Below are 26,374 nucleotides of genomic sequence, written 5' to 3'. Positions count from 1 at the left end.
CCACATTGCTGCAGTAATTTAGGCAAAAGGAGCCCCAACTAAGTATTGAGTGTTGTACATGCTTATACTTTTCATGTTAGTACTTTTCAAATGGCCAACATTTCAGAAAAATCCTTTTTTGTATTGGTCTTAATATTCTAATTTTAGGAGATATTGAATTTGGGATTTTAAGTAGTTGTCAGTTATGATCATCACAATTAAAAGGTATAAACATTTTTAAATATATCACAGTTTGATGAATGAATATATAATATGCAAATTTCACTTTTTGAATGGAATTACTGACAAATCAACTTTTTCATGATATTCTAATTATATGACCAGCACCTGTATTTGCGATGGGTGCAGAGACACACACACACACACACACACACACTCAATAATTTGGCATCAGTCCACAGCTTTAATATCTAACCGCACCTAAGCCTTGCTACAGCTCTGCCATGAAACCACAGGACTGAAAAGAAGTCAAGGGAACTCTAGCCAGTTACTTCACCGGGATAAGGGTGCATTAATAACCATGTGGAAGGAAAATGTAAAACTAATTTTTAAGAGGGCCAATAAATGAAGCGTGTTGCTCTATTAGCGACTGTAGTTTTAATTCATCTTGGTTGATTTGACAACTTAACAATCCTCATTGTCACAATACGAACTTTAAAAATTTGACAAGAAAAATCTCTTACCTAAAGGTCCTCTGATGAATTCTAGACGATGACTGTACAAGGAGCCCAGTTAGACATTTTGAAAGCCGGGGGAAAGCCATAATTACAGCGAATACTGCGTCAGCTGGAAAGAAGTTATAGGTGGTTAGCAGCTAATCATCATATGGCTAACATTAAGCTAACTATAACATGGTGGGCGAACAGGTCCTGATTACGGAGCAGAATCGTTTTAGGTTTTGAGTCTTTGCACCGAATGTACACATACATGAATTATTGTATTAAAAAAAGCGTGAAGGTTTAAGGTTAAAATAACTTGTTATGTTGACGTTACCCTTCTATCACGCTCCATGCCAATGTCAAAAGCGTAGCGTCAACAACACGCGACCGACCGCATTTAGTAGCGCTAGCTGATAAACACAACATGCTGATAACACAGCACACGCATTAGAATGTAATTAATAAATACGCCTCAATGCAAATAATAAGATGAGCCTTGAATTGATAAATGGTGTTAAATGTCAACCTTTTGTGCTAGTGAAAACTAACGCTAGAATACCTGAAGGAACCGCAAAAGAGGCTCCAGGCCCCAGTTAGCTTGTTTCTTACTGTTTGTTACGTCATAGAAACGCGCTGTGGAGGACATAGAAATACGAGACTACAGATCCTTCACAATGAAAACGCATTGCTCATCGTCTCTCTATAGGATGTACTTCTATGTAGCTGGATACGTCACGAAATCCTGACTCGCCTACTCCTGTAGCGTTGGACTGGTTGGGTTAGCGATAGTTGTTCAACTGGCTGACAGGCACCCGCAGCACTGAGACTTGTCTATCATTACTAACAGCTAGACTGTTTTACCGACTAACTCCATCTTGTCTGCTTTAGTGTTGTGGCCAGGGAGTTTGAACGAAACCAAAATATATGCGGAATTTAGCAGACTGCCGTTAAATAGCCTCCACCTGTTATTTGCTAACGTTACATCGAGGGGCTAAGTTAGCGACTGTTAGCTCACAATTAGCCAATTGTGTTACTTTCTGCCCCTGCTGCGTATCATAGCAAGGTAAGTTGTTTTTCTTATCTATTAACTCTGTATTACGAAACGTGTTGTGGTTGTTTCCTCCAGTTGCGGCACCTAATCGTTTGCTACTTCGCTGCAAAACTTAATAATTGCTGTCAGAACAATAAACGGGAACGCGTTAACGAGCTCCAGCAACAGTAACGTTAACGTAATATCAGTAGTAATTTGGGCTAATTTCTGTAATTGATCCAAGTTAGTGCTATTAAACACAAAAGTAGGTCAGTTCGTGAGGGTTCATGATATGTTTTAAAATAGTGAAAATAGGTAACTGAGACATTCATTATTATTTTATAGGTTGCAACACTCGAGCCGTAGATTAAGTTCGCCTGCTGGTCCTCGTCACCAGGCTCTGAGCTAGATGGCTGTTTTTTTTGTTTAGTCACTGTTCATATTCTACGTCTCATGGTAAAACAGATCGTAGTAAGATGTCTTAATATCTTTCTAATACTCTGCTGTTGTGAGATTGCTTGAGCATAGAAGTACTGTAAAGGAAACTACATTGGTTCACATAGTGTGGTCCGGGGACCTCCATGGGTCCGTGGCACTCTGCCGAGTGTGCAAAAACTTTTCAGATTTATTTATTAAATGATCATATCTTTATTCATTTTTATTTTACATAAGGCTTTGTAGTTCAACTAATAATAAATTCATTTTAAATCGGTAATAGTTTACAGATTACGTTCTAATCTAGCGTCTCTGTGGCAATGCTCAGACAGGTTCAATATCCAGACACACATGGTCTGACAGTTTTTGGTCTATTTGCAGTGTTTTTTTATGGCCAATCATCACCACCAAAGATCAAAAAGAGTTAATTTATTCACATTTAAGAATCTAAGTGTGCATTTGTGTACGTAAAGTTACATGTACATTTACATGCCTAGTTAGTATTTGAAAGTGACGTACATGAAGAAGTCCCTGGTATGTTCTCTATCACATCTTTTAGATAACAGCATAGGATTGGTAGTAATTAACAAATCTTAGCTATCTGTTGCTAGTAGTTGAACAATGAGAGCATTTCTTGACAGCCACAGGTTAAATGGTGTTACACTAACTGACGTGGGCTTCATCATGGACTGATGACTACTCACAGCTTGGCTGTGACAGTTAATGCTTCCTTGTAAAACCTGTGAAGGGATTACCACGACTAGGACTGGACATTTAATTTAATTTTAATCGTGATCACTATTTTGCATTCCCATGATCAAATTTGCGTGGTCGAGTGATGTTTTAAATGTGTCGTTCCGTTCCTAGAACCCTCCGTTTTTTTTTGCAAAGCCAATCTATCTACCGCTTCATAAACCTGTCTGATCATGTGCCTGTCAGAGCTGTGCCCTGCACCGCGCAGCTTAGTTTCTAGATGGAGACAGTCACAGAGGACAGAGTAACGGGGGGTAAGATTCACCAACAGATAGCAGTCGGTTATACGTCGGTCTCAAGGTTTACCAGTTTACCAGCTAATGCAACATTGTTTCCCGTCTGGGACACCCGTCTGTCCTGCACTTGTCACTGCTGTGACCAATGCTAGTCGGTGATAGTTATGGCGGTTTTCCACTGCGTGGTATCTACTCGACACGCCTCGACTCTACTCGCCTTTTTTGGTTTGCCATTACAAAAACAAGTCCCTGGGACCTGCTACCAGGTACTTTTTTTAGTACTACCTCAGTCGAGGTTCCAAGCGAGCTGAGGCGAGCCCAAAAGGGGACGTGAAAACCTGCAGACTGCTGGTTGGTCGGATCACTGCGTTGTTAGCAGACAAGAGTGCGGAGTGTGTGTCCGAAACAAATGGACATTTAAAAAACAAATCTAGCCAGACACCGACAGATTATCTACTCTCTGCACCATTCTCACTTATCAACTGTTCACTATTAAGGGCTGTTAGGGGCTTTATGTCGTTTCCAATATTGCACACTGTTACTTTAAAAAAACAAGACAAGTTATCAAAGAGAAGTCTTTATTTAGCTTTTCAAGTAGCGCATCAAACCCTCCTGTACATCCCGGTCTTCTTCCTCTGCACCCCGTGACAGTGTCCCCCCCGGCTCTGCTGGCCCAGATGCATCCCAGTCGTTGTCATAAGTCTCTCCATGACTCTCATAAAGATTATACGAAGCACAGCAGGTCACAACCGGAGATCTCACAGGTCGGACGTCGCCCACCAGACGGTCTGCGGCGGCGGTTTTGCAGAGCGTGAATGCTCTGAAACACAAACAGCATACATGTTGGTGTGTAATCATGGTTGCTAAAGTTCATGTACTTTATATAACGCTTGCGTATAGCGTTAGTAAATACTGACCGGGGCCCCTAACACATGCTAATGTTAGCTAACGTTACCAGGAAACTTAACTCACCCTTTTGTGTCGGCGAACAACAGTCATGTCGACGTCTGAACTCCGGAGGAATTCCCATCTCCTGTTTTTTTTCTTTAGGGGTGATTTTTGTTGCTTCCTTCTTTTGAAATAAAACTTTTCTCCTGGCTGTAGCGAGTAGCCGACGTGCTGTTGTGAGTCGCGTTGAAAATTACATCATCACGCGTAGCTATGGTGACCAGCCACGCTGAGACGTTACTCATTTTGCAATGGAAAACAAACGTAGAAAGAATCGAGTCGAGTAGAGGCGAGTCAAGGCGTGTCGAGTCAAGCTGTTACCAGCAGTGGAAAAACGCCGTTAGTGTCTGTTGGCTCACAAGTCTCTAGGGTGCAACTAATATTTTGCGGCTAATATTGCACCAGTACGACTAATGTCCTCGCACCTGTTGCCTCTCCGCAAACAAAGAAATGTTGTTTATATCGATATGGTTTAATTTTACGTTACATGACCCATTTATCTCTGTGCCTGCGTTTGGATCTCTCCTCTTACTCCCCGCGCAGCCCCGCCCCGATTCACTCACACACGGCTCCCAGCAACACGGAGAGACAAAGCGCCGGTCCACACTCCTGACATTTGTCTGCAGTTTTAATTGTTATTAACACAGCTGCATCTTGTTCATCAAGAGAGGCAAACCTGTAATCGTACCAGTGTTTTTACTGGTAACTCTGCTATTGCGGCGGCCATGGTGAAAACCACAGATGAAGTTATTGAATGCAACTAACTTCAGTTCGTAGAGTTATAGTGACAATAGACAATAGACATTTCACATACACAACGTGTGTAACCCCTCTGACCCACCATTTGACCCGTGCTGGAGACATTCATAATGAGTCAGGCATCACTCTGTGAGTAGGCCTAGCATGCGTCCATGCGTTTAATCAGTTATTGTTGAAAACAAATGAAGGAGCATTCTTAGAGATACATTTAAGAATATACATATATCCTAGGCTAGCTATTTCAGATAATTTTCATTTACATGTGTTGCAGCTGTATGTAGGCCTATGTATGTACGTATGTATGTATGTATGTATGTATGTATGTACAACATACAAGTTCAACATAAGAGGAATGTAGGACAATATGGATGTGAAAGCAGTTCTAAATAGCCTATGTGACAATACAATTTGTTTTGGTTAAAATCAACAAATAATCGTGATCTCAATATTGATCAAAATAATTGTGATTATCATTTTAGCCATATTCGTGCAGCCCTAACCATGACCATAAACATTACTATTATTTTCAGCCGTGCTGTGGTTCAGTGACATTAATGGATATTGATTGAAAGAAAGCATTCCAAAAGAATAATCAGTCTGACAGACTTCTATCAATTTCCTAAGATCAAATAAAAAAACATAGAGCCTTACCAGCTTTAGTCCTTACCAAATGAAGAGTGGATGTGAGGGTTGATTCTTGGTTAGATTGCATTTTTTTTGTGTGGCATCAATCAATTTCTAGTATTATTACTTTATAAATCACTAAAGCCGTTAATAGATTGAACGGCTGCAACTGTTTGTGGTCTTTTTTAGATTGAAATCAGTTTAGGCTTCGCTTTACAATCAGAAGATGAATTGAATTAGAGTAGTAAAATTAGAGAAAATGTAATTTATTGGATTAGTTAAGAACCCATTTGGTGCTGCTGATTTTTAGATGAGAAGCTAGGTGCACATGTTCTATTTAGCATAATAGACTTTTTTTTATCATATAGCATCAACTTTAATTTGTCGTCTATTTAATGTTCATGTTGATGTTATCTACTCTCTCTTGTTGAATATAAGATTTCAGTGTAAACATGTTGGACCAGTAAATACTGATTATGTATCCATGTCTGCAGGGGAAAAGATTTCATTTTTTAATACTGTTTTGGTATTTATTAAAACACACATTCTGTGCCATGATTATGAAATAGTACCCTTATTTAGTTATAATCGAAGCTCAGGCACTGAGCAGTTGCCAATCATTTACAGGCTAATACCAACAAGGTTAGTATGTGCAGACCTGCATCATCAGCCATTATCATTGTTGGAGAATTATGCCAAACAAGACATTGTTGTGAAGCAGGTTTATAAAGCAGCTAATATAAAGCAGGGTTGGGGATTCAAAAGATGAACAGAGCCCATAATGGATTAAAACAGTGTTTACATAACCTATTAATGGACATGCGCACACACAGATTACATTTGAACACATGTCCATAGGCCAGCTGTCAGATGGCATCTTCCTCATTCGGTGTCCACCCATTCTTTGTTTCTTGTTTTCACATTGCTAATAACTTTATCACCACCAAGCCTTTGAAAGGTGATGATAGAAAGACGTGATCAGGACCCAAATTCCTTGAGAGTGGCGTATTAAGGTTAAGGATGTACTTGTGTTGTGAAAATAACGTCTGCTCCATCCATGGGTTTCCCCAGAAAAATAGTTACCCCGGCGAGAAGTGTCTGTGACCGGCGCCAGTCACAGACTGATGGTAGCATTAATTAGAGCCCAATAACTTCTGGGATCACAGAATCATAGATGGAATTGCGAAATTCAGAATTTGAAAAATCTCTCCGTAAGAATTCCATACATTATCCTAATAAGTCAGTGCTAAAAGATAACTGGAGATTTAAAAAATATGATTGCGACTAAGTTATCAACACTGCCGTAAAACAACTGTAGTTGTAAAAAAAAACGTCTTAATATTAGAATGGCAACGGTTAATCAATTAGTCAACTTTTAAATTTATCGGCAACTATTTTGATAATTGATCAGTCGGTTTGAATAAATACTTTAAAGACAAAAGTAAAAATTCTTTGATTCCAGCTTGTTAAATGTGAATATTTTCTAGTTTCTTCTCTCCTCTGTGACAGTAAACTCTGTGGTTGTCGCACTGTTGCTTTCTCTGGAGGAACTACTAGAACGGTCGGGTCCTTGGAAATTGTGTGGTCTAGACCTAATCTTTCTGTAAAGTGTCTCAAGGTAACTCTTGTTAGGAATTGATACTATAAATAAAATTGAATTGAATTAAACTGAATATCTTTGAGTTGTGGCTAAAACAAGACATTTGAGGACGTCATCTTGGGCGTTTGGGAGACACTGATCTACGTTTTTCACAATTTTCTGACATTTTACAGACCAAACAACTAATTGATTAATTAAGAAAATAATCAACAGATTAATCATCTATTGAAAAATAATGGTAAGTTGCACCCCTACTTACATAAATACATAAAGAAATAATTCCCAGTGGCCTACAATACGCTGGGGGAAACACGGCTCTCTGTCAGACTCTTGACGAGGTGATTGTTTTCAACCAACACCTGAAGATATCTGTCCCTGAGATGTTTTTGCTGGACAATAAGGGAACACCCTAGTTGTTGGTGGAAGTGGAACTTTCAAAACGTTGCTTATATGTTTCCTGCAGGGACCACACAATAGTTTTCTATTTTAAGGGAGTGGTTGGATTGCCGTAACCAAGCACACAGACGTTAATAACCATAACATTGAAGGTTTCTGGACAGTATTTGGATTATTGGCTAGGCTAGTCCACAATAGTTGAACATGCAGTTAATCTGTTGGTCCCTTCTATGTGTCCCTCCTTTTGTAAATTTGGTTTTATTTAGTTGGGAATGCAAGGTAGAGGATGTCAAGTTGGTGTTGGACAAATGCTAACTTCAATCATAGCCCACTGTTTTAAAGCATTGAACAAAGGCTGTTCAAATATGTACCTGATGAAGATTAATGGAATAATGACTCATCTATTGTATATTTAAATGCTCAAGGTCATGAATGTGTGTGCTCTTGCTAATTATAGATGGAAAGCTTTAGGCTAGTTGTGCTGTTTCAGAGGCCAATTTCTCTGTGCATTAAGGGGGAGGTACACATAACAGTAAAAAGTTTGCATTCGTATTACCAGCATGTAATATCTCGGTAGACTTTTTGGCTCCTATGTTATTTGTCTAACTAGAAAAAAACTTATCCCAGACAAATAGACCACATTGTTTTTCTTGCTAAAGCTGTAGAGCAAACACCAGATTGACTCTAGATTGAGTTTCAAATGGACAGGCATGGGATTTCCTCCCCACTGCCTTCATGCCCTTTATGTTTATTTGTATTTTAAGAATGTGTGCCAGACTGATGGTAACATAGCAACTAGTCTCAGGTGAAAGGTGGCACAGTATTTCAGTGCTGCTGAGTCATGCCCACACAGTGCAGTTAAAAGTGTTCTAGAGGGTAGAAAATCATAATACAATCTAAATTTAGTTTTTGGCTAAAACTGTTGACTGTTACACTAAAGTCATCGAAAATTTGATTTATAAAGGTTTAGAATTAAAATAGATAGCTGATAGGTTTAGCAAAATACACAAAACACACCCCTTGTTTAATCAAGGCTTAATCATACCAATGACAAATATGACATTTCATGCTGCCGGACTCCTATTTTCTATTTCTATTTTTTCCGGATATTCTATTTAGGTTGTAGCTACAGGCTTTTAACAGTCTTCACTATTTAGAAATAAGGTTCAAGTAATATGGAATTTTTATTACGAGTCTCAGCAGAGTTGATTTGATTTCGGGAAACATCAACTTGGTGTCAAATTTGAGGCATAGTGTTGATGCTCATGAGTACAATGGTTACTTTTGATTTTGTTTCTCTCTAACCGATAGCCGACCCTCGTTAACCGATCATTAACCGACAAGCAGGCAGCCGAGTTCCACTTTACCCATCCAGGATACAAAAAATAATATATAAATCATGTTTTTTTTGTGTTTTAAAAGAACACGATTCTCTGCCACGATTTAGTTTTAGTTTTTTCGACCATGACAAAAAAAACTGGCAGTACCAAACATATATTTTTTTTTTGGCACCTAAAGGAATAAATCTGGCTTCAATGAAGAGAAGGGAGAGCATTGCAGCGCTTGGGAGCAAATTAAAACCTATTTTAAACAGTCTATGTTTATAACTCACAAAGAAAGTTGTAGCGTTTGTGATGCTGTTGGCACTTAAAATGAAATTAAAAGTTATTTAAATATTATATCGTAAACAGGGTGAATGGATCACGATTTTATAACGATTAATCGTGCAGGCCTAGTACACACGGACAGCTGCGGACCTGTAGCGGTTGCACAGTCAGTCAAGATGTGCAGTGCGTTGTCGTGAAGATATGCAGCCACTCTCCTGGAACCGTTTGAGCATGCGCAAAACCGACACAATTCTGCTGCGATACTATCTCCACCTCATCCAAAATTGTAACTTCTGATATGGGTTGCCCTGGTGGAGCACCTGGTGGAGCGTGCGCCCCACGTATAGACTACATGGTCTTTCTTTCTTCAGAAGAGACCGGATCCATCCCAACAAGCACCCCTGTAAAAGTCCATGTTACGTGTGTTAGCTTAACTTATAGATATATTGTTAGCCTAAGACTAACCTTTAAATATTTAACTTGTAACAAAATTATTGCTGCAAATGTAGCGTCGGACATGTCTTTAGTTTAGTGTCAGGACACCCTAGATAGAGGTTTACTCCTCGCCGCAGTGGGCCTGGGTTAGAGTCCAACCTCCTGCATGTCATCCCCCCTCTCTTTTCCCCTTCATGTCTTCAGCTGTCCTGTCAATAAAGGCCTAAAAATGCCCCAAACATAATCTTTAATCGCACCATCACATATGCCATATTGTCTGATTTTCTCATAGTTTCCTTGTGTAGGAGTCCAATTCAGTGTTTTGGTACAGTTGGGTTTCCACATTTCTTTTCTCAACAGGAAAACCCTGAACAAGCAGCGTCGCCGCAGTTCACATGTATGCATGAACTGTGGCGGTCCGTTACACTGTAGGCTCAACTTTACTGATCATTTTTTGATCAGTATAATGTAGAAAACATAACACTTCATAACGTTTTGTATCCATGACGTGATTGTGTTATTGAACAAATTAACAGTAAAAGCATTGGCTTTTTTAAGTTAATCACACATTTTTTATTTTGGGAGCAAAACGTGCTCTTTGGGGGAAAGAAGTGACCATAAGCCCTGTTCATAGGCCTACTATGGGGGGTCAAGGGGCCCATGTCCTTGATGTGGAAGCCCCTTTACTAGAATACTAAATACAATGATAGTCCTTTTTTTTGTATTTTGAATTGTAACTAGAATTTTGAGATTTCCTTGCCAGAAATATAGCCGTTTTTACAATTAATTGATGCTTAAAAATGTATCAAGAATTGAAGTCTTTTACACTCCAAAGTCCTTTTCAAGACGTAGGTGTTGAATGTTAAAAGGTCTTAACTGCGGCGATGGGTCTCGGATGTGCAGCAGTGTTGTTGAAGGCACAGGGGGGTATGTTGTGTCCTCTTTGGGTTGAGCCCGGTCCATTTGAACCCTGCGGTCTCTATCGGCTTATTGTTCAGCTCTGGCTGCGTCCCTCTTCAGTGATGTCACAGCATTCCAGGGAGCGGATAAATGAGTTAGTGTTAGGGCAGATGAGCAGCATCGTGAATGCTGCTGGTAATAGTGGGTCGAAGGGCACAAAGTATCGCAATGCAACTGTGCAAACATTTTCCAGCACTCACCAGAACACCTATGCGCTTTTTCCAAGCCCTTCGTTTATTCAGTCTGGGTATAATATGAAACCTTTTAAGTGTGATAGCCTGTAGATCAGGATTGGTACCATTTCATAAAGTGGCAAAGATCTTTCAGTTTTTAGGTTATTTGTCTCAACACCTCAACACAAAAATGTTTTTGTATCACTTCTTTTCAGACTTTCACTGTTCACACAAGTAGGAAACTTTCTTATGTTTTGCAAGTCCAGGGCCACTGTAAAGGTTGTTTCCAAAGCATATTGTTGAAGGTGTTGATTGGATGGTTAGTTTTTTTAATCTAAGTATTACTTATTGCCCAGCCCTTAATTTGCTAGTGAGTTTAAATGGTCATTTAATCCATTTCCTGACCAAGAGCATCCCTGTCTCAGTCAATGAATGTGGACCTTGGGATTTGGAGGACTTGCCAAGGAGTCATTTTAAGCCTGGATATCAAGTGTGACACATTTCATTGGTGCTGTGTGCCAAGGCAAGAGAAAGGACTTTCTGCATTTACAGTTATTCTAGGATTCTTTCAAAACCAGCTTGAATCCTTAAGGTCAGGAGAAAAAACTGCAAGACCATTGGGGCTGCTGCTTTAGCATTTTGATCAAGATGTTATTGTCAAGATACATTTCTCATTGGACTTCTAATGCATCATGCAGTATTCATGCTTATGTCAATGTTTCCTAGCATCATCCTTTAGGTAGCTTGTTAGATGAACTGCTTGTTCTCTCTTCCTGAAATTAATCAGAGACTGGAAGGAAATGTGTATACGGTAACAGGCCTTGTCTGTTGAGCCTGACTTATCAGAGGTTGACACCCTGCTCCTAACCTATTTACACTTAAATGACCCAATGTAATGTGAAAGGGGGTTTCCAACCTTTCAGCAACTATCTTCAAATGTTACATCATTCTTTTGGTTGTATAACCCAAACAGAATGTATGGCTGAGTCATTGTTGTTTGATGAGAACAGTGACTCAGCCATATATGGCTGTACTTAGCAGTGTCTATCAAACAAGCTCAGACAAGCCGCCTGCCTAAGGCCGCGTTCAAATACAGTCAGGCGGTCATCAGGCGGTCCGCCAAAAACGTGAGTCTTTCCATTCCTTTTGAATGGGGTTAGTGCGTTTAGGCTGTGGCGGTGGGGGCCGTAGGGGGGAGACGGAAAACCCGCAGCAGCCCTTGGGGGGAAAAGTTAAGACAGATTTTTGTTTTGGAGAGCCTGACGTCACCCTGTGGTCACCCATCATCTTACCAACCATCAGTTTTGGCAGTCACTTTTTAAGGCGATGTGAGAGTCCAGTACAGTAAATACTCTAAATTCTTTCACCATGAAATGAAGCTACCTTCATGTGCGGTCGGAAAAATCGAGATCTATAAACAATCTAAAGGAGAACAATGAATGTGAAATAAAAGTCTATTCGGTCTAAATTAGGAGGGTTAAGATAAGAACACAACATGACGTAAAGCAAATGGGTTCATTTAAGTGACACTTCCACCGCCACACCACCCTGCAGCCACTCGCCAGATTGCTCTCTTTGGTCAAGACCAAACAAATAGTACACCCGTGACTGCTAAAGTTAAACATCTTGCAGGCTAAAGAACCAGATGTTTTTCAGGTGTCAGGGGACAGAATAGGGTAAAAGGCGAGACTTCAATTTCTCAGTTAGTTAGAAACATGTCTCCAATGAAATGCCAGTATTGCATTCTGTCTCCTGGATGGAGATAGGAAGATTGGTGGTCGGCATTGAACACCTGTTCTGTGCCTGAACACCTAGGCGTTTTTAGTTAATACTACAGTTATTTTCCATGAATTCAGGTCAAAGTTTACTATGTGTCATTTGCACATAGAGTGGCCACAAACTAGGAACAGTGTATAATAGTCAGGTTTACGTTGTCATGCATGTGGTCAAAAGCAACAGCGTGTGACTAACGACGAGGCAAAAATGTCAGCCTTGGTAGAAAAGGACAGAACATTGAAATGGCCTCGTTACCATTACCATAGAGTCTCATGTGATGTACTTTCCAGTTATTTCCTGCTTCTCGCCATTTCCGGGGGAAGTTACACTTCAGAATGTTTCCATGATAGACACATGCAGTGTGAGCAAGTATGCTAGAATGCAGCGTACTCAGTTTTGTAAGACCTTTGTCTCGTCTTTACAGGTTGTCAACATGTTGCAGTGAGTAATGCACAGAGTGTTGATATTAATAATGGCCACCTGGGGGGCACAAGGATGCCCCAATTCAGAGAGCTGTACGACGCTGTCGCCCAATGTCACCTCCAAGGCCTACTGCTACGCCGCCCGGATCAGCAGCACAGTGCTCCAGGGCTTGCCTTTTGGCGGGGTGCCTACTGTCCTTGCCCTTGACTTTATGTGCTTCTTGGTGAGTCCTGTTGTCAGTGTTTTTGTCATAACTGTCAGAATGGAAGTTAAACACTTCCAGGAATGTGATTTACACCTCCAGCAGTTATGTAACTTTTGTATTCTCTGTATTGTAAATAAAGGGACCCAGAGGTGTTGACAGCTGTTTATTTTGTATTTCCAGGTGCTGCTGGTTGTGTTCTCCTTTTTGAGAAAAGTAGCATGGGACTATGGGCGCCTCGCTCTGGTGACTGACGCTGACAGGTAATTGGAAAACCTTGGTCCAGTAACAAGGCTTTCTATGCCAACATGCACTGATATGTCTAATATGGTTGAAATTTGATTTGCTAACATCACAGTTTCTTTATACATCTAATAAGTGCCGAATACACAGGGGTCAATGGGTCATGTTGCGTACATGCCATTGTTAACTTTTTGGTAAAGGGTGCTTTTCCTAAATAACCACAAAAAGCCAAAATAATTCATTAATTGGATGTTTTTCCTCGGTGAAATGACACTCAGTTTTTATGTATTTTTGGTTGTCTTGAAATGTACTTCCCTTTCTTACATAGTAGTTTGCAATCTGTTGTGAGGTGCAAAAGAATTAATCTCACAAGATAATTTTGGCAAATGCATTGTTCCACATCTTGATGATTGATCCTCATGTTCTAGTTACACTCAGTTGAAGGAGAAATAAGCATGTAACTCTTTCCAGGGGTTAGACCGATCTATCTGTAGAGCCAATGTACCGAGCTGTCAAAAAACCTACTGCTTAATGTCTCTGCTGGATACAAAGCCATTGTTAGGCTTCGATGTGATTGGCCTGTAGTCAGAAGGGCACTGTGGTCAAAAGGGACACACTGACAAAGCCTTGTCAATATTTAAATGTTGGCATCTGAGAAGGAAGGTGCTATTCATTGTGGCTGGTAATGACCCTTATTGATCTGCCAGAGACAGGTTTTATCAGTATTTTGGGACTTGGTGGCTGTTTTCTGGATGCTATTTTACTCTGAAGAATTTCGTATTCTTGTTCTGAGGGAGGAGCTAGTTTTCTGACGGAAACAGGCATCACAAGGTTAGTCCTCCAGACGGAAAGTCAGCGTCAGCTGTTTTTCCTTCTAATGGCAGTAATGCACTCTGACAATGTCACGATTTGTCACTAGTTACATGGTTGGTTCACTTTGAGGTAGGAAGGCCAGACTGCTGTTGGAACAATTAAATGAAAGGAAAAAAAATAAACAATTAGGGAGTATTATTAATTTAAATTTAAATCTCTTCCAGACCACTTTAAAGCCACAGTCTGCATCAAAAGCCCTCGGACTGGATTTATAATATGATCATATGCTACCAGATATATCGGGATAATTTGAGACTGATGTCTGCACACTGATCGAACAATGAGAATCATTGTGGAGGCGCCGATTCCACTGCTTCTTTTTAAACCCCGAGGTGAAACAAGATGACTGATCAAGTAAGGAGAGAGGGAGCTCAGACATCTCTACAGGCCTCTTTGACTGTGAACCCTGCAAAGTGCATGGCAGTGCTCCATCACCTACATCCTCATGCTGTTTTTGTGTGATGTTGCAGCTTCACTATTTTTGCAGCTGCATGTGAGCAGAGAATGGGGGTTGCAGCATGGTGGGAGGACTGGGAGGGGGGGGGGCAGCATGAGACACTTGTAATAGACAGGAAATGTAGTTTGTCTCATGACACTTTTTTTGACTCGAGATCAGTGTCTCTCTTTTAAATTCTTGTAACATTTGAAAGCTGAATGTAACCTTTTACCAGGACGCTTGATTAATCATTAAAAGGTATTACGTTACTATAACATTTGATGTGCCTGTTGCTCCAGCGACAGAAGCCGTGACTCAACTAAAAGGAATGACAGGGTTAAAATACTATAGGCCATAAATACATTTTCATAAGAATGAATAGAAACCTTCGTTGTTATGCCTGTATTGTAATATGCTTCCCCGGTTTTCCTCTGAACCAGCAACCTCATTGGCCAACAGGGCCGCTACCTCTTCACCAAGCTAAATGGCTTTGCTTCTTTTTTTTTTCACCAGAAGAATGGATCAACGATACAGTCGCCTGGATGATCGGGAATAGTATGTTATCTCTCCATATCATAGACTCACCGGCATTTTCTTCTCTTCTTTCCCTTTCTGTAGTTAACCTAACTCATAACTCTTGTCCACTCTGCCCAGGCCGCTGTGGGTTTCAGCCTGTTTTTCACTCTTTGTGGTTTAGATGGTATAGTTTTTTACCCTCCTCCTCCAAGGTGTTTCTTAGTACCTTATTATTCTCCCTCTCCTTGTCACTCTTGTATTTCTGCTGTTGGTTGGGCCTGTCCTCTCTCACTGTCCTAATCAGATCTGTGTGTGCTAATCTGTGTGTTGACCTCTTTATAAAGCAAGGGCTTCTTCTGTGCGAGCGCGCCGCATGAGCTGCACAGACAGGATGCTTACAGGGAGAGGTAATGCTTCCCTGGTCTGTTGTTGTTGGTAGACAGGTTTTAACATGGTGCAGCATCAGTATATCCTGTCCTGTAGAGCTGAGTGGAGCCATTCTGAGTTCCCACAGGAATGTGTGGGAGGAGGACTGACGGTGGATTTCAGCCGCAGGCTCTCTCCTCATTCCATTAGAGATCTCCTAGAGTCCTGGGTGACGTCATCCTTTCACGTTCATGAACACTGAACCAATTCCAGCAGAGCCTGGGTCCTCTTGATATTTCCCAGTTCTGTATGAATTGACATGACCTCCCCAGGGGAGTGCAATCAAATGTGTAATACAAGAAGTCTCGATGCTGTGTTGCTGTGCGGAACCTGTGGCTCTGCTGGACTAATTCCATAAATCTGCCTCTTTATGATCACTGGGTTTCTGTTGTTTCCTCTGTGAATGTTCTTCTCTGTAGAACTTTGCTTTCTAACTTTTTATCGCAACCTTTCCTCTGACAGTGATGGTGCACCCAACCTGTGTAAAGTAGTGACTCCTAGAGCTGCATGAAATGTGGCTGCAGAGATTGTACCTGTGGTTGACTGGTTAACCAACCCAAATCCTGTGACCAGCCCACACAGGATTAAAGGGTGAATCTCTTCAGTCCATTTTCAGGGCTTGTGTTTTGGTTTTGTGTGGTCAACTTTTACCATACTGATGATAATCCCACTGTCATTAGACACAAAGAACTAACATCCGCCTTATGGTACGTGGTCTGGTGATGTAATGTAGTTGTATTACATCACGCTAATGATATGTGTTGTATTCTGCATACAGTGTGGCCTCTGCCCTAACATCAGAGACACCAGAACGCTATGAGCGTCTCACTTCCGTTTCCAGCTCTGTGGACATTGATCAGAGAGACACAGTAAGTGTGCCATTCATTTTACAGAACAACATTGAGTGTCCTTTTAGCTAGGTTATACTGTGTGTTGCATGCAGCAACTGGTACACCTTCAGTTAGTTCCTCTCTTTCATTTTAGGGCTTTTGCTCCTGGTTAACTGCCATCTTTCGCATCAAGTGAGTCAACCTACTTACAACCTACGCAGCATATTCAATATAATAAAAATTGGTGAAACGCTGAATAAACTGGATGTGAACACTTTTCTCTGTTTTGATTTTCTCTTCAGTAGTTGACTTTGTTGGTCTGTTCTCTGTGTAGGGATGAAGAGATAAGGGAGAAGTGTGGTGAGGATGCAGTATATTACTTGTCCTTTCAGCGCCACATCATTGGCCTGCTGGTTGTGGTGGGCGTGCTGTCTGTGGGCATCATCTTGCCTGTTAACTTCTCGGGAAACCTACTTGGTGAGTCAATTGGAATTTTCTACCTGGGAATCTGGAATTTCAGTTGTCAGTGTTTGACTAGTTTAGGCTCCCCTGTCACAATTTTATTTGTCTTTGTGGATATTTTGTTTTCTTTCTGATTCCATCTTTTATTGTTTGTTCTCCTTTTTATCTGTCCTGATTCCGCCCGTGATTTTTCTTTCTTACAACTTAAACCGCCTTCAGAACTTTTGCACTTTTTTTTTTCTTTCTACAGAAAACAATGCCTATAGTTTTGGGCGAACCACTATTGTAAATTTGGATGCAGAGTGAGTAATTCTTATTGGCTCTCTTTCTCTCTCTCTCTCTCTCTCTCTCTCTCTCTCTCTCTCTCTCTCTCTCTCTCTCTCTCTCTCTCTCTCTCTCTCTCTCTCTCTCTCTCTCTCTCTCTCTCTCTGTGTGTGTGTGCACCTTATTTGAGTCTTTACATTATAATGCTTTCACTTAACCTTTTTGCCCTTTATTTCCTCAGTAATGCACTACTGTGGCTGCACACCACTTTTGCATTTCTCTACCTGTTACTGACGGTGTACAGCATGCGACGCCACACCTCCAAGATGCACTACAAGGAAGATGACCTGGTGGGTGGCATGGTTTACATATACTCTCTGTATACACACACAGCTCTGAATTGTGTTGGTAATTACTTCCCTGTCTTTATTTCCCTACAGGTGAAACGCACTTTATTTGTCAATGGAATCTCCAAATATGCAGAGGAGACTGAGATAAAGCAACACTTTGAGTAAGCAGGATCTTCAGGATCACTGGTCTCCGGGCCGCACAATAACTGTCTTGCAAATCCTTAAAATCTGTCTGCTTTTAAACATGGTACAGTGGCAGTGAGCTGTAGTAGAGTAACTGTATTAAGGTGTATGAGAGCCATGCCTTTTCCTGTTAAACAGCTGTCTTGTGCTGGCCCATAAGGCTGGGATCAGACAAAGACAGGCCTATAAGTATATTTGTCCATAATGGAAGCCAGATGAGTAGGATCATGCAAGTCATGTGTCAAGATGGTTAAAGACTGAGGAGGGGGTGTTTGGTTCAACTCCTATCAGCCAAATTATATTAATCAAAAATGTTATCTATGCTCCTGCACTGCGAAAAGGCCTCCATGTTTGAGAAAAACAAAACTTACAGTGGAAAAGAAAAATCACGACATCCTCTCACTGATTGTGGCTGTTGCATCATGCCCTTTGTGTGACTTGCCTTTGTTATTGGGATGTGGTAGAGTTATGTCATCTACTGTAAATACACATTGCTTTTCTCAAGAATGTATATGACAATATGATTGTGGGCTCCTCTGTAGCTCACCTTGTAGAGCATGCGCCCATGTACAGAGGCTCAGTCTGGGTTCAGTTCCCATTTGCGACCCTTTGCCATCCCCCTTTCTCTCTCTCTCTCTCTCTCTCCCCCTTTTTGTATTTAGGCTGTCCTGTCAAATAAAGGACAGATAAATTATCTTAAAATTAAAAAAAAAGTGTATGTTTAAACTTATCCGGTTTTTGACTTTCTCCTTCCCTGAAGGCAGGCGTATGAAACCTGCGTCGTGCTGGAAGCTCGTATCTGTTACAATGTGGCCAGGCTGATGTATCTCAACTCTGAAAGGTAATGTAGACATAATGATTTAACCATAAGTGAGTGAGTGTGTGTTTTCCCTTTCACGGCATGTTTGTGTGAACTTGGCTCCAGGACCTGGGCTCGTTTTAGTGAAGGAGGCCTTCTTCAGTCTGACATAGCTGATGTTTTGCATGCAGGAAGAAGACCGAGCGGAGCAAGAAATTCTTCCTTGACCTGCAGGCTAAGGAGCATATTACCACCATGATCAATCCAAAGCCCTGCGGACACCTTTGCTGTTGCATCATCAAAGGCTGTGAGCAGGTCAGACTGATGAATTTAAGCTCTATCTCAAAAAAACACACTCCTGAAATGTGTTTACAAGCTGATATGAATAGCATTTTTGAGGTGAAGATAAAGAAGCCATATGTCTGCTTTTAAAGTCCATTTATAGATTAATGTAGAGAATCCGGGCTATGCTGGAAAAATATAGTCAGAGCAATATACCACCCGTGTACCTGCCCCTAGAAAATCCACCAAACCACATAGTTTTACATCATTAGAAAACCATCTTTTAGTCACACTCCTTGCGGTTTGTGGCTGTACTTTATAGTTGCCGTCAGGAATGACATATTGATATTTCCATAATGATGATATTTCTAGAACTACAATAGGAGATGCTAATACAGTTGACCTTGTGTATTCGGTGAAAGTCACTATTACAGCAATCTCAGTCAGGATTAAACTGAGACTTAAAACAAATATCCCTGACTTAGATTACATGTCCTTCACAGGAAGAGGCGGTAAGCTACTATACCAAGCTGGAGGCACAACTGAAAGATGACTACAGGAAGGAGAGAGAAAAGGTGAACAGGAAGCCCTTAGGAATGGCCTTTGTTACCTTCCAGAACGAGTCCATAACTGCCATGTAAGTACATCTACATGTGGTGAAATTTGTAAATGTGTTATCTGTGGCATTGGTTTTAGAAATGATGTACCTCTTGACCCACTGTAATGTCTGTACTCTGTTTGGATGGCTGTCTCGTTTAGAATCTTAAAAGACTTTAACGCGTGCAAGTGTCAGGGCTGCCAGTGTCGTCAGGAGCCCAAGAGCTCTCAATTCAGCGCCAAGCTCCACACACAGAACTGGAGTGTCAGCTACGCCCCTGATCCCCAAAATGTCTACTGGTGAGAACACATTCAGGTCACACATTCTGTCCACAAACTGGGTTGAATCAACATATTTCTATTTCATTATTCAGTTCATAACTTCTCAGTTCTAAAGGGTTGTTACATTTTGGCGGAATCTAAAATTCTCAAAATAAATTCTACAAACACTGACTTGTGGATTTGTAATACTAATAATATTACGCTGAGGAATAATTAGACTTCAGTCCACTTTGAAGAGACGTTCTCACTCTGCAGTATCAGTTTACTGGCCAGCTGTGTCCATAACTGCGGGTCATTGCCCAGAGTCAATCTAACCGCTACATAACTTTCGTCCCACAGGGAGCATCTGTCTGTGGGAGGATTCTCTTGGTGGATCCGCTGCTTGATCATCAACCTTGTCCTCTTCCTCCTCCTCTTCTTCCTCACTACCCCGGCTATCATCATCTCAACAATGGACAAGTTCAATGTTACCAAACCAGTGGAGTACCTAAATGTGAGGGTTTCATTTATGACTTTCTTTATATAAACGAGTGCGGCCAATTCAGGCCTCCTCACAATTTCAAATTGTGTCCGTCAATTCCTCAAATTGGCATACTGAGAGTTTAAGTCCAAGCCATCACAAGTCATATTGTTGCAGAGACACAGGAATTTTCTTCTCAGTTCTTGACACATTTCAATGTCTCTCTGGTCTGTCCTCTAGAATCCAATCATCACCCAGTTCTTCCCCACCCTCCTTCTTTGGTCCTTCTCTGCCTTACTTCCCACTATTGTCTACTACTCTGCCTTCTTTGAAGCCCACTGGACCCGGTATGGTTTATACTCACTGCAGTCAATAAATCCGAATATTCAGAGTTGTATTGTCTTAATTCCCAGTTCAGGTTTAGTTTGAGTGTTCCCATTACTTACTTACAGGTCAGGAGAGAACAGGACCACAATGCATAAATGCTACACTTTCTTGATCTTCATGGTCCTGTTGCTGCCCTCCCTAGGACTCAGCAGGTATTAGAGGATTTTTTAAACAAAATGAAATGTAGAACTATACATGAATTAATTTGTGTCAGGCTAAAGATTTGATTGGATTCCTTGTATCTTTTTGCAGTTTGGATGTTTTCTTCCGCTGGCTTTTTGACAAAAGATTTTTGGCAGATGCTAAAGTGAGATTTGAGTAAGTAGCATAATTTTATGGATTCAATTATTTCATGGATGATAAGAATAACTGAATAATGCATTTTTAAACCCCAATGCGAGTCTGACTTCAGTCTTCAGATAATAAGGACTTTTTTCTTTGCTCTTTAGGTGTGTGTTCCTTCCTGACAATGGCGCCTTCTTTGTGAACTATGTCATTGCGTCCGCATTCATTGGTAATGCCATGGACCTGCTGAGGATTCCCGGTCTGCTTATGTACATGATCCGCCTCTGCCTGGCTCGCTCTGCAGCAGAGAGGAGGAACGTCAAGAAGGTTAGTGTGTCCATGACCTAATGAATGGGTCCATGACCCATAAAGTAGTTTAGTTTAATCCTTAATAGCTGGATATAATAAACTCTATCACAACCATCAGAAAGCCAAAGCATTAATGTTATAAAATGCATAATACATGGGAATCTCTGCTATGAATTTAGGTTGGAAATACATTTTGTCTTGGTCAGCTTCAACTGACGTAAACATCAAAATTAGGATGTTAAGATTTTGGATTTTCATTTGAATATCCTGTGATTGTGTCTTTATAGCACCAAGCCTATGAGTTCCAGTTTGGGGCAGCTTATGCCTGGATAATGTGTGTCTTCACTGTAGTAATGACCTACAGCATCACCTGCCCAATCATTGTTCCCTTTGGTGAGTTCTGTCATTTATTGCCCTTGCTGGGGTTACTGCGGTTTCACAAATCTCAAGATAATGTGCTTATTAATTTACTTGAGGAGAAACATACAGAGGGCTGGGAGCACTCAGTGGCTCTATTCTTTATACAGAAGCTTATCAGCTGGCCTAATTGGATTAGTTCCACTAATTGTTTTGTCTCCTTTCTCTGTGCAGGGCTGATGTACATGCTACTTAAGCACCTAGCAGACCGGTACAACATGTATTACGCCTATCTGCCATCCAAACTGGACAAGAAGATCCATTCTGGAGCGGTCAACCAAGTGGTGGCTGCTCCTATTCTCTGTCTCTTTTGGCTTTTGTTCTTCTCCACTGTTCGCTCTGGTAAGATGAGGACTCCATCTACAGGCCACTCATCTCCTAACATATGCCCACATTTATTTACATTCTTTGAAGCATTATAAAGTGACCCTACATGTTCTCTCCCCCAGGGTTTTCAGCTGCTACATCCATGTTCACGTTCATAGTATTGGTCATCACAATCATTATCTGCCTCTCTCACGTCTGCTTTGGACACTTTAAATATCTCAGTGCTCACAACTACAAGGTACATTTCCTAAACACACCAGTATTTGAGACCAGTATTATATGCAGCTGCTTATGGTAAATTAATTTGTTCTGTCCTAGATTGACAGCCAAGACGTGGACGGGTTGGAGAACGGGCGTCCAGTGTGCTCTTCTTCCGCCAACAAGGCAGCGGTATGTATTCAGTCGTGTTTATTTTACAACAGTATGAGCCTCAAGATCAAACCGGGGAAAGAGATAAGACATAATGTCAAAGTTTGCAGATGCTGAACATGAGGCAAAGGTCCACAACAAAGTAAAGAAACGTGTTGCACACTTGTAGTACTGATTCAAAGTTTTGACCACAAGGTCTTTGTCAAGGCATGATGATAAAGTCCAACAGTTGTACCAGACCGTGTATGATTGGGAGGAAAAACAGACCCCACTAGTTCTGGACAAAGTCTCTTCCATATAGAAGTGCAAAAACACATTAAAACAAAAAGAAATCAGTTGCCTTTTATGGGTCTATCCAGTCCAAATTGATGAAATTCATTTAATGATGACATACAACCAAGAGGTTATCCTGCTAATATAATCAAAACCAAATGGGTTCAATGTTTTTCTAATTCAGCTATATTTTGTAATCTAAAAAGGACCATGTTTTTTTTTATTCTTTTATTTTTTTACTGAAATGACATTGGTTTTGGTTGTTGTTGATTTTGTCAATAGCAAAGTTCATATGTTGGTCAACCGTAGCCTTGGACTCTGAATTTTGAGTAAAAAAAACAATCCCTTTCAAGTTAAATGGGTATAGTCAGTTATGTTTTTCTTTTTCTTTTTGAAACCTCTTTTTAATGAGAATTATAGATTTATAAACCAAGGTACATCAGTACAGGTACATGAGTTTTTCTTTTTCTTACACACAAAACACCCCCCCTCCCGGCCCACCCCGTCCCACTCCGACTGGGCCACATAAAGTATTAACAATACAGACAATTACAAAGGAAATACAAACTTAGAATTGAAACATGAATAAACAATGTGATATCTGTGAAGGACGGCACGCCTTGAAAAACTCAATCACAACACACCACAGTGGATTACTATAGCCAGTCGGGGTGGGGTCACCAGACGCCTCCCGATACGATATCATCATGATACTTATGCCACAATACAATATTATTGTGATTTTAAACATATTGCAATATTCTGCAAAATATTGCAATTTCTAACTTTTTTTCATCTTCGAATTTTTTTGAATGGTGTCCCCAAAAGGAAACTTTTGTCAATATCTGTTTTATCTTAAAAAGATACCTTTCTCAGTTTGTTCATTTCTCTTCAATTGTATTACTGCTGAATTGGATTGTCAAGCAGACAAACTGACCAACACAAATATAATAAAAGATCAATACTTGGAGCCTGTGTATCGATACAGTATTGCCAATACTGCAATACTATGCTATATACATTTTTTTTTCCACCCCTAATAGCCAGGTGTTTATATCCAGTGTAGCTAGAATGGAAGGGGGGGCAATCACTCCTCTGGAGTCAGCCAGGAAGGTCACTTACCACACGGGTAGGGCTTGGAGGTTACTGAAGTAGGACACTAGTGATCCCAATTTGTTAGAACCTCTTATTGTGAATGGAGACTTCTCCAAATGTAAAAACACTTTTCAGGGCACATATGTCCAAAGAATCAACTTCTCCTGAAACCCGCAGTAGGTAACAGACTTTAACATTCTATTTCATTTCATCTTCTCCCCTACAGCAAATGTACATTGCTGAAGTACTTCAAGACCCCAACTCAGAGGAGGCTGGTTCAGGCAGTGGCGAGGACGACGGCCAGGGGTCCTCGCAGGACGAGGAAATAATTAATGTCGAAAATGGCCTGAATGAGGACTTCCAGTCTGGTGAGGACAGCCTCATCGATAATGAAGTGCGGCACTGATACTGTCTGGAACAGAAGAAAATCCCCTTGAGGAGTGCACTGAATATGTGAATTAAACTAGGAACTGAACCAGCAGTTCTCCAAAGCATCTCAACCTCCATCGAGGGACTATACACTAACATAAGCACAGTCTAATAAGGATCGAATGGATTGTCGCTCAAGGACTCCTGCATTTCTTACACTGGATCTCACCAAACCACGTCTTCTGTCTTGTGTTCCTGCAAAGGGGAATCAACCTCTGACAATGCAAGGGCAGCGACATCCTTCTGCCCTGATATAGCTAAGGCACACCCCAAACCACTGCAAATAGACCCATGAAAGCAAGACACTAATGCGCAAATGAAAAATGTTTTTTTGTTTTGTTTTGTAAGGGGAGTCATATTATGTCTGTATTTCCTTAACATTATTGCACTTGAAAGAGAGAACCTGTCCTATAAGCTCGAGTTTCAATAAGGTACTGTAGTACAGCATGCCTTCCAGTTTAAATGGCAGAGGGATTTCCCTAAAATCCTTTGCCAGCATCTCTAATTGTCTGCACTAAATGCTTCCCCTGACTAAGCAGCTGGAGGGAGAGGAGAACGAGAGAGGAGTTTCCCCCCCCCACCAGGCGGCCCGGTCGGTGCAGATGTCCTCGTCCCAAAATCGTTCTTCCAATTTTCATGAAAGCCTTAAACAAAAAAACACAAAGAAGACGAAAAAGAATTGCTACTAACACTCCTGGACGCTTCAACACTGTACAGCTACAAAACTCTGGATTTGTAAAATAGCATTTTTGACATGGTATTTATTTGTAGGCATTGACTTTTAAATGCTACCGAGCTCGTTGCATCCCTAAACTGTGGAAGAAGATAATTCATATCTTGGCACACTACGTTGATAATGATCTTTTTGGTGTTCGGTCTCTGAGCCTTTGTTGGGACTGCTGTTGGACTGCTGCTACTGATGCTGCCCCCGTTAGGGGAAGTCCTTGCACGGCTGCTGCAGGAGGACTGGAGGACGGGAGCCTGCTGATCCTTTTGTGTTGCTCAGAGGACGGAGAAGAGAAAGGCCTTTTGGGGTTTTTTGGGTTACTCATTGTGACAGGTTATCGTTATCTGTTTTCATTTGTATCTTTTTGTCCATATGTTTACGTCTTTATGTAGAGATTTTGACATTAGCATTCAATGTAGGTGGCTACTGATATTTCTTTGCAAATGAGCTGATCTGTATCTACTCACTCAGTCCTCTTCCAGGTTCTCTCCATTTTCATCATGCAGGTAGCGCCGATTAAGTGTTTATGATTCCTGATCAGCCATATGAAGTGGCTTCTTTACAGGTATCAGGAAGACTCCAAATAAAAACACATAAGTAACTAAATATAATGTGAAACAAAGTGCCCACACAGTTATGACGTTACTCAGGATATATCAAACCTTCTTGTTTCTGTCATTTCATTTCTTCCTTATTCTAGACAACACTATGAGCTGCCCCATTAAACATGGAGAAGATTGATGGTAAAGCAAGGCAAAGAGCTGCAGACAAAATACCACTACAGTCTCTCACTATGGACCAATTATTGTTATTGGGCCATAATATGATAAAAAAAAGGATTATCCAGATGCTCTGAGAACCATTGTGGGAAATGTGCACTAATCTTACTTTTCGCTCATATGATTGGCTGAGAAGGGCACGCCCCCTGTGGGTGAGATGACAATGGTGAACCTAAACTGTTTCCATAATGTGTCCATGACACGTTATTATGGTACTAACAAGAGAATTGTTCGACACCATTGAATCTGGGGCTCTTCTAGTCATGATAAGGTGATTTTATTTTTTTTGATACCTCTTCATTTTTATACCGATGGGATCTCTCTGAATGTGTCCGGTCAAAATAACATCTGTCAAGCCCTGAGAAAGATACTTAAAAATCTCATCTTGTGTAACAACTCCAGTGTATAAATGTTGAATGTAGGGTAATTCCACAACTTTTGTTAAGTTGAAAGTGGCTACAGTAATAGTATAATCGCTGTAATTACATAGCTTCAGCAGTATGGTTCACTCGCTAACCAGAAATCCTAAGTTTTATACTATAACAAAACTTCCAGTCCCATGTCATGGCGTTCCATTTGATCTACATTTGTCAGTCTGATGGTTGCAATGATTTCTGGCAGCCGTTTCCAATTCCAAGTCTCGGATCCTCATCATGAATTTCTTTTATTTTAGATTATCTTCATAACATCCGTTGAGACAGTGGGACTGGAAAATAAATGGATTGTTTTTCTAAACAGCCAAGCACTTTCTAAGAAGGAGTTCTCAGCTTGTTTTTGCAATGTACTCAGAATGGGTAGTAAAACACCTCTGCGTCTCAGAACTGTGCACAATTAGAATGTGTTTTGTGTGCTTTGCCTTTTATAGTTTTACATTTTTCTAGCTAGGAAGAGTAACAACCATCTCATGTTATTCTTTCCAAAGGGCCGTCTGTACAACAGATGTATACTGTGTATATCT

At 40.7% G+C, this 26,374-nt stretch overlaps 2 protein-coding genes across 10 annotated transcripts in view; one reads left to right on the top strand and one right to left on the bottom strand.

The window, feature by feature from the left end:
• mrpl14 (mitochondrial ribosomal protein L14) overlaps nucleotides 1-1,411 on the bottom strand; it is a 3,195-nt gene extending 1,784 nt beyond the window's left edge. Inside the window, exons 1-2 of one of the 6 annotated variants that reach the window (XM_034897554.1) lie at nucleotides 1,391-1,411; nucleotides 684-786 (exon numbers count right to left, since the gene is read on the bottom strand). In XM_034897554.1, the coding sequence (XP_034753445.1) occupies nucleotides 684-763 (80 nt within the window). In that variant the 5' untranslated portion in view covers nucleotides 764-786; nucleotides 1,391-1,411. Of the gene's footprint in view, nucleotides 1-683; nucleotides 790-872; nucleotides 1,089-1,115; nucleotides 1,325-1,390 lie in introns of those variants that run through there. The other 5 variants (XM_034897552.1, XM_034897549.1, XM_034897548.1 and 2 more) reach the window with 5 other exon arrangements.
• A 38-nt stretch (nucleotides 1,412-1,449) lies between these two features.
• Nucleotides 1,450-26,374, top strand: part of tmem63ba (transmembrane protein 63Ba) — a 24,996-nt gene continuing 71 nt past the window's right edge. Inside the window, exons 1-24 of one of the 4 annotated variants that reach the window (XM_034897471.1) lie at nucleotides 1,450-1,722; nucleotides 12,816-13,037; nucleotides 13,200-13,279; nucleotides 15,429-15,491; nucleotides 16,289-16,379; nucleotides 16,495-16,532; nucleotides 16,675-16,817; nucleotides 17,053-17,104; nucleotides 17,308-17,416; nucleotides 17,507-17,577; nucleotides 18,360-18,440; nucleotides 18,590-18,713; nucleotides 19,184-19,317; nucleotides 19,440-19,577; nucleotides 19,899-20,052; nucleotides 20,260-20,366; nucleotides 20,472-20,558; nucleotides 20,659-20,724; nucleotides 20,856-21,018; nucleotides 21,288-21,393; nucleotides 21,592-21,759; nucleotides 21,867-21,982; nucleotides 22,063-22,134; nucleotides 23,708-26,374. The exon at nucleotides 23,708-26,374 is cut by the window's right edge and continues 71 nt beyond it. In XM_034897471.1, coding sequence (XP_034753362.1) covers nucleotides 12,840-13,037; nucleotides 13,200-13,279; nucleotides 15,429-15,491; nucleotides 16,289-16,379; nucleotides 16,495-16,532; nucleotides 16,675-16,817; nucleotides 17,053-17,104; nucleotides 17,308-17,416; nucleotides 17,507-17,577; nucleotides 18,360-18,440; nucleotides 18,590-18,713; nucleotides 19,184-19,317; nucleotides 19,440-19,577; nucleotides 19,899-20,052; nucleotides 20,260-20,366; nucleotides 20,472-20,558; nucleotides 20,659-20,724; nucleotides 20,856-21,018; nucleotides 21,288-21,393; nucleotides 21,592-21,759; nucleotides 21,867-21,982; nucleotides 22,063-22,134; nucleotides 23,708-23,887 — 2,541 coding nt within the window. In that variant the 5' untranslated portion in view covers nucleotides 1,450-1,722; nucleotides 12,816-12,839 and the 3' untranslated portion in view covers nucleotides 23,888-26,374. Of the gene's footprint in view, nucleotides 1,723-12,815; nucleotides 13,038-13,199; nucleotides 13,280-15,081; nucleotides 15,124-15,428; nucleotides 15,492-16,288; nucleotides 16,380-16,494; nucleotides 16,533-16,674; nucleotides 16,818-17,052; nucleotides 17,105-17,307; nucleotides 17,417-17,506; nucleotides 17,578-18,359; nucleotides 18,441-18,589; nucleotides 18,714-19,183; nucleotides 19,318-19,439; nucleotides 19,578-19,898; nucleotides 20,053-20,259; nucleotides 20,367-20,471; nucleotides 20,559-20,658; nucleotides 20,725-20,855; nucleotides 21,019-21,287; nucleotides 21,394-21,591; nucleotides 21,760-21,866; nucleotides 21,983-22,062; nucleotides 22,135-23,707 lie in introns of all 4 variants that reach the window. The other 3 variants (XM_034897473.1, XM_034897472.1, XM_034897474.1) reach the window with 3 other exon arrangements.

This window comes from Etheostoma cragini, chromosome 17 (genome assembly GCF_013103735.1).
Source record: "Etheostoma cragini isolate CJK2018 chromosome 17, CSU_Ecrag_1.0, whole genome shotgun sequence".
In the NCBI taxonomy this organism is placed as follows: domain Eukaryota; kingdom Metazoa; phylum Chordata; class Actinopteri; order Perciformes; family Percidae; genus Etheostoma; species Etheostoma cragini.
Note: the sequence above shows the minus strand (reverse complement) of the source record. Positions and strands in the feature narration are given on the sequence as shown.